The sequence below is a fragment of the Musa acuminata genome, chromosome BXJ3-7 (assembly GCF_036884655.1).
Source record: "Musa acuminata AAA Group cultivar baxijiao chromosome BXJ3-7, Cavendish_Baxijiao_AAA, whole genome shotgun sequence".
Taxonomy (NCBI): Eukaryota; Viridiplantae; Streptophyta; class Magnoliopsida; order Zingiberales; family Musaceae; genus Musa; species Musa acuminata.
The window spans coordinates 34629193-34636939 of record NC_088355.1 but is presented as its reverse complement, the minus strand read 5'-3'; the positions used below and the strand labels follow the sequence as shown (position 1 = coordinate 34636939).

Below are 7747 nucleotides of genomic sequence, written 5' to 3'. Positions count from 1 at the left end.
TAAGAAACTTATGAAATATTTGATATATGGATGATGTTCCATAAGAGCAATCAAGCTATATGAATCTCAATAGTCTCAATGCAAAAACTATGATATATATATTGACATACTTAAAAAGTTCATGAAATTTGTCTTGGAGCATCATTTGGATAATATAATTATTAAACTAGTATCCAAAAAACTTAAAAAATATGTTAATCGACGATGTAAATATATGATCTATAAATCTTTCCCATTGAACCCTACGATTTCAAAACTCATTAAAAGAAGAAAAAACAAAGGAACTACTATGAAAAATGAGACAACCAAGAATACAACTAAGGATAGCAATTCTAAACCTTTGAAAAATAAGAATTTAAAATTATATATATATAAAATCAGAAAAAAAAGGATAAGGAGATGGATAATTTTTAAACTCACAAGGGGCATTATATAAAAAATTATATAAAAAACTTGATTTCTCTTCTTTACGACGAAGGCCCAAATGAAGATCAAAATCACAAGGGATTATTTGGGCAATTTTCAAAGTTGGGAAAAATAACTCAAAATTTGAAATTATTTTCAATGAATTCATTAACATCGTAGATAAAAACTCTAATTTTAAAAAAACATAAATATCTTTGGATATATATATATATACATAAAATAATTTAAAATATGAATATTTTCTAGGAAATCGTTCTTTTATTTTATATACTTTTTACATCAAACAATTATTTAGTGTAAGTCGGAATTCAAATAAGCGACCGATATATATTCCATATCGGTTTCCGATTTCCTGTTTCCATTATAACAGTTGTCACAGCTGTATTAAGCCTCTCTCTCTCTCTCTCTCTCTACGGCTGCACCCCCAATCAAAACAACAGTCTCACCGGCACCACCGCAGTCGCCACCGCTCTCTCGGTGATAATAAGGGGCGCAAGCACAAGTAATTGAGGTCATGGCGTACCTGAGCATGGGTGAGGCCCACCGACGCATCACCGACTACCTCTCCCGCTTCTCTGATGCCGTCTCCTCCCAGGACGCCGCCGTCCTCTCCCCTCTTCTCGCCGTCTCATCCAACTCGGCTTCCCTCCAATCCCTCGCCGATGCCCTCAACGTCTTCCAGGTCCTCCACCACACCCTCCACAGTTGTCGCCCTCCTCGCTTCCTCTCTTCCTCTCACTCGGTTCATCGATTTGTGATTCTTGCGCAGGATTCCAATCGGTTGGTGGGCCAGTTGGAGAGATCCTCCCAGCTCGCGGAAATCCTCTCCCCCCTTCTCCGATGCATCCAGAGCTACCGACTCGGCAGATTCGCGGATGCTTATGTCGTTCTTGAGAAGGCCGCAAAGTACTACTTCGTCTTTTTCTTCTGTCTCTTCGTCTCAAAGATCCCGACTTTGAGAGTTCATGACTGTTTGACATTGGGGATTTTTCAGTGCGTTCTTGCAGGAGTTTCGGAATTGGGAGACTCCGTGGGCAATGGAAGCCTTGTACACTCTGGCGCTAGAGATTCGATTGCTTGCAGAGAAGGTATGTCCAGATATGGAAGGGCATGGTCTTGACGATTTCTTTACTGGGTATTTTCTGGAATTTGGACCTTGTTCACCTTTTTCTTTTTATTCTTGTATTCTTGTAGGCTGATAGAGAGCTGGCTTCGAGTGGGAAGAATCCTGAGAAGCTGCAGGGAGCTGGCTCGTTCCTGATGAGAGTCTTCGGCGCCCTGGCTGTACGTTTCCTCTTTACTTCTAAGATCTGGTAGCACTATATTTTCACAACACGGTGTCTGCTTATCAACGATAGTCATCATTCTTTTTTCTTGAACTATCCTCTTGAAGATATTCTGGGACAAGTTTCCACTTCTTAACCTTTGTAGGTTATTTGTCTATAGAGAAGAGTGTGATTTGCATGTATGACTAGCTTAATTTCCTTCAGTAAGATATTGATATCATTCTTGTATGGTTATTATGCCTTATAACCCTACTTTTGCAAATCAAACATTACTTGATTGCAAGAATACCAGAAGTCTCTTGAAATCAAATAAGACCTAAGAGAACCTTCATAGCTTTTTCTTTACATTAACTCACCAGATTGCCTTTTTAATCTGTAAGGCTATTATATCATAGTAATTAATTTCTTGCTTATTGTTTTATGAACTTAGCCCACATGTATGCTTTAGGTTGTACATATGGACATAGTCTCCATTGCATCTAGAAGAGAATTTTCATTAACTCCATAGCCTATACCTTATGCTTGAATGCTAGAATATCATTGTCATTAAAATGTCATACCCTTGTTAAAGAGTGCCAAGGGAGCCTAGTGTATGCATATGTTTTGATTGTAGTGGTAGAGAATCAACAAAGACGTTTGGCTGTGCAGAAAAAAGGCTTTTAAAACCGAAAAAGGTCTTGGAGATCCTTAATACATTTTCTCCAAGCTAAAAAATCTAACAAATTATATTGTGTGAATGTTAGCTATCGGTTCTTCCGATGGTTCATGTTCTTCAAATGGATATAAAGCAGAATTTATTCATCAACTAGCATGATTGCAATAAGGTCCAGGTATGTCCAACTGTAGATGGGTAGAAAGCGTAGTAGGATAACCCTCATTTCAATCCACACTAGCTAACCAAATCCGCGCACTCTTCAGCCACCTTCTGGATTTTATCAAGGAAACAAGAGGAAGTCCTTCAGATTGTTCTCTAGCTTTTCAAGGAACATTTTATTCCTGATATTCTGAACTAAATTTGAAGAATCAGCTTTAATGATAATGTTCTGGTTTGTGGTTGTTGAGGCTCATCTAATCCCTCTCAAAGTGCCCAAGTTTCATGCCTTTCAAAACTTACCCAATAAGGAAATTTGCTATAAGGAGATTTGCCACTCAGGACCATTAGTTACAGTTTGCCACTCACCGGCTTTAATCGCTGGTTCTCCTTTCATCAAGTGAACTTTCTTGACCTTCCAGCATGGGGCGAGTGTCAACCTTAATATATTGCTTGCTACTTAGATGCTTTCAGCAGTTATTGCTTGTAGGAGGCTACCGTGGGCACAATACTGGTACACCAGATGATGCTTCCTTAGTTGTCCTCTTGTACCAGGGAAAGAGCCTGCACCAAATATGGATTGAACTATCTTATGATGTATGCACCCGGCTCATCTACCACTTACCATCGAGTCTAATTGAATTACCCTGTAAAAACAAGATGTCCATTTGTCAGACTTAATAAAAGTTCTACACCTTGGCCAACAGTTCATTTCATTATTGCTTAAATAATTTGAAAATTGATTGGAAATGAATATTTGCATATCTTCACTACAATAATTGGAATTTAGTACATTGCAAGATCTGCTTGCTTAAAAATAAAAAAGATTTGCTTGCTTAAGTTTTTGCTAGTGTTGAGGCTGATTGTTTTTGCCAGATTTAAATATATGGAACAGATGGCAGAAGTTTATCTTTTAGTACTAATGGGCTGCATGTCATTTATCTATTTTTGTTTTTAAGTTTCAACATAAAATTTAATGTTCTGGGAATAACATTTTGTAGGGGAAAGGTCCCAAACGTGCTGGAGCCTTGTACGTGGCCTGCCAACTGTTCAAAGTATATTTCAAGGTTGTTGCATTGCTGAATTTGGATGATCCCTAGTCCAGATGCTAGCCTTTCTTTCTTCTGGTATTAGTGCCATTTCCCAAGTATAATGTTTTATGATCCTGTTAAATGAGCGTTACTTTTTGCAGCTTGGTACAGTGCATCTTTGCCGTAGTGTCATTAGAAGTATTGAAACTGCTCGAATATTTGATTTTGAGGAATTTCCAGTCAAAGACAAGGTTGACATGCTTGACTTCTGTAGAGAAATTCTCTCTATTTTTGCATTTGCTTCAGTTTATTGTTCACTTCCTAACTCAGTCCACATGTAATGTCAACCTTGCACAGGTCACTTACATGTATTATACAGGCCGTTTGGAAGTATACAATGAAAACTTTCTTGTTGTAAGTACTTCTTGGAAATTAAATTTTTTTATACATTTCGATGTGAGTTTTTAATATCTTTATTGCTTTTTATGTTGTGTCTTTAAAATAGACATTTAAAATTGAGATGTCACTTGTTTTAACCCTTGCTTGATATGCCATGATTATAATAACATTGTTCACCTACAATACATCATTCAGCAATAATATTTTCCTAATTTTTTTTGTCCTGACAATGGAAACCTAACTCCTAATGTGTCTGTCACTACATGCCATGAAAGAAAATGCAAAAGCATATGCCAGAATGGAAGATTGATATTATCAGTCTGTCATGATCATTCTAGCATAGCCAAATTGATCACTTGCAAGTGCAGAGGCATGGTAGGGTTTGCTTGCGAATGCATCATGGTCCTGGTGATTTAATTGTATTACATATGCAGCCAAGTTGTTATATGCAAATGAGAATGTTATAGGAAAATGCTATCTCTTCAAATCTATATGTTCATATGCTTTTCCGTGAATGTCGCTTGACACAATTCTTTCTAACTTTTGTGATGGAGCAGGCTGATCAAAAACTGACATATGCCTTGATGCATTCCAGTCCTAGGAAAGAGGCTAACAAAAGGTATGATTAAGCATATTATATTATATATTCCTCTCATACCTTCTACTTGCCGCATGAAAATGTTAACGCATGAGCAATTTCGATAATACATAAATAAATTTCTAAGGTCAGGTCTATATTCTTATAACAGGATTTTTTGACAAATTTTATTCTTTCTGGCACTGTCATGAATAGGATGCTAAGTCATGAGTATTTCACAAAATATTTGAGGAACCAAACTGTATGTCATTGTATACTAATTTGTGGAATTTACTCTTAAATAGGATGATTCTGAAATATCTCATTCCTGTGAAGCTTTCAATTGGTATCTTGCCTAAACAGTGGCTTATAGAGAAGTACAATCTGATTGAGGTACAATTCTTTAACATCTCATACTGTTTCTTCATTGTCAAATTGCTTATGCCTAAAGAAGACTTTAAAAGTTTGAAAGTTTGATGTGTTCTTTCTCCCTTAGTTGGCTCTACTCTTTATTTTAGATATGACCATGGTAACTGAGCATTAGGACACAACGGTTCTAGCAATCTAAAGCATTTTCATGCCCATGAACTACAATTATACTACATGACCTTCATAATCGTGAAAATTGCCAACAGCCATTATGGTAAAAAAACCATTCATTTGTCTGAAAATTTATTGTCCTTTGAATCTTCAATGAAATAAGAACCAATTGTAAAAGAAACTATCAAGAATTTAATTGAAATTCTACATCAAACTATTTCTTGAACATGCACCATAAGCAGTTAACTTGTCAGATATACACATCAATCATTACATAGTAAAACACTAACTCACATTTCAATATAAACATACAAGAAATAAGATTAAACACCTACATAAATCTTACAAAGTAACTTCTAGCACAAGAAATAAAAATGTGCATCATTCTATTATTCCAAAAGAATCAATAATAACAAGCTAAGGACACATATTTTAATAATATATAAGCAATTCATAAAATACATAAATTTTGATATTGACATAACACTAAATTTTTTTTGTTAAATTACAGAAAGATATTTTTAAAGTTTCCTATTCAAGACAACAGATCACTTATTCCAAGTTCCAAGTAATAACTGAAACACATCATCAAGGTTTAAGATCTTGGTTCGATGTCAATTTCTATCGGTGGTCAGACCAGTACTGTACTATTAGCGACATGGGACTGATACTAAGTATGGGTTGATGCTGCTCGGACCAAATAGAAAGAAGAACTGAAAGAGGAAGATGACGGTGATGAGGATGAGGAGATGACGACACATATCGGACGAGACAGCGATGGTGACACGAGGAGACAATAGCAGGGAGGGTGAGGGGAGGATACGAATACCAAGGTAGTGACAGAGGAGGCAGAGGCTGTGGTCAAGGTGACAAAAAAGCAAGAGAAGAGGGAAACTACTATCGGCAGTTGTGTAGGTGTCTGCTGCTGTTTTCAGCACCCATATTTTAAAATTTAAAAGTTCTCTACTTCGAGTTAGGCTAATTCACATGGTCCATGTGCAGGTCAACAGCTGTTGAAAGATGCCCATATATTTAAAAAAATAAAAATTAAAATGTTCCTCCGTTTTGTATTGAACCAAGTGAAATTGCTCAGGCCATGTGTTGGTCCCTGTCAGACCAATAAATACTTAGAGAGAGAGAGAGAGATTAGTTTGTGATTTGATTGCTTATCAATCAATCGAATTAAGATTTAGGTCTAGTTAAGTTCAATCAAACTGATCAGGTATCACAAAGGAACTACATGTAATTATGCTATTTGCTCATATAGAGAGCTATGGTTGTTCTACATGTTATAGTTTGTTTTGGAAAGCAGTGCATTTAGAAGAGTGCATTCACTTGTAGTTGATTTATTTGATATATTATTAGTATGAATGGTTCACGCACAGTTACTCACAGGAGTACAGATCGAACTGGCTATATGGTGAAAAATTCATTTATATTATTAACAGGAATTGTGATTCTACAGAGACTAAATCTTCTCACATAGTCAGCTGTGGGATCATGAGAATTCTTAGAATGACACAATGGTTTTGGTGTTGAAATGCTCTTTTAGTTCCTTATAAATCAATGGTTTTGTATGTGTTGGAATTTCAGAAGTATCACTTTCCTTGATTGATCTTTGTACTTTTGCAGTATGGTGAAGTTGTTAATGCAATTAAAAAGGGAGATCTAAGACTACTCAGGCAAGCTCTTCGGGAGCACGAGGACAGGTGTGTTTCATACTTATTCTTTCGGAAAAACTCTTGGTAATGGAATTCCCACTTTTAATTTTTCTGGACCATCAGATTCTTAAGATCAGGTGTTTACCTTGTTTTGGAGAAGCTGGAGCTCCTGGTGTATCAAAGACTGATAAAGAAAATGTAAGTTCGCCCTGATACTCCATATAAACTTATGGTTTCATGACTGTATCAAGTCTCAATAGCAATTGCTCTTCCACAGTTATGTACTTCAAAAACAGAAGGATCCTAGTAAAGCACATCAAGTAAAGTTGGAAATCATAGTGAAAGCCTTGAAATGGCTTGAATTGGACATGGACATCGATGAGGTACTCTCAATCGTCCTTTGCATGTTCCATTTGATATTTATCCTAACGCCTTTCCGAGCTGATCAAGTGCCCTACTTTGTAATTTGTAGGTGGAGTGTATAGTGGCCATTCTTATCTATAAGAATCTTATCAAGGGTTACATTGCCCACAAAAGCAAAGTTGTTGTCCTCAGCAAACAAGATCCATTCCCCAAATTGAATGGCAAGCCTATCGGTTCATAGTCGATCATGAGTTGCTGAACTAACTTATTTTTTACATAGTAATTCAGTGCCTACAATTTTAGTATAGAAGATTTAATAATCAGGTCAGCCCTTCTACTGGTGCTTTTACATGTATTTTATTTTCAGAATTGGATTCGTCTTGACCCCCTTATATGTTGGATGAAATTGACGAGTCTACTGAGCAAGAAGAAGGAATTACTGACAAGATATATCGCTATTTAATTTCCAATATCTCCGATTAGTTGTCTTTAATGCCAATCTTATTTCAGTAGATGTAAAATTACAAGTTAGAGTTGAAAATCTAATATGTATTATTTTTAAAAAGATTGCTTATATTCTAAAAATATTAGGAAGGTTTTTGATATTTTATATTTTTAATTGTTTTTCATAAGTATTTAGTTTACAGGCTTAT

General features: G+C 35.9%; 1 protein-coding gene across 1 annotated transcript; it reads left to right on the top strand.

Moving 5' to 3' along the window:
• The first annotated feature begins 820 nt into the window (after window positions 1-820).
• On the top strand, window positions 821-7566 carry LOC103992172 (enhanced ethylene response protein 5). Its single transcript, XM_009411777.3, has 13 exons — window positions 821-1108; window positions 1196-1332; window positions 1421-1514; window positions 1621-1710; window positions 3525-3590; window positions 3716-3805; window positions 3912-3968; window positions 4511-4572; window positions 4836-4923; window positions 6703-6779; window positions 6855-6929; window positions 7009-7114; window positions 7204-7566. The coding sequence occupies exons 1-13, from the start codon at window positions 941-943 to the stop codon at window positions 7333-7335; spliced, it is 1242 nt and encodes a 413-aa protein (XP_009410052.2). The 5' UTR covers window positions 821-940; the 3' UTR covers window positions 7336-7566.
• The last annotated feature ends 181 nt before the right edge of the window (window positions 7567-7747 follow it).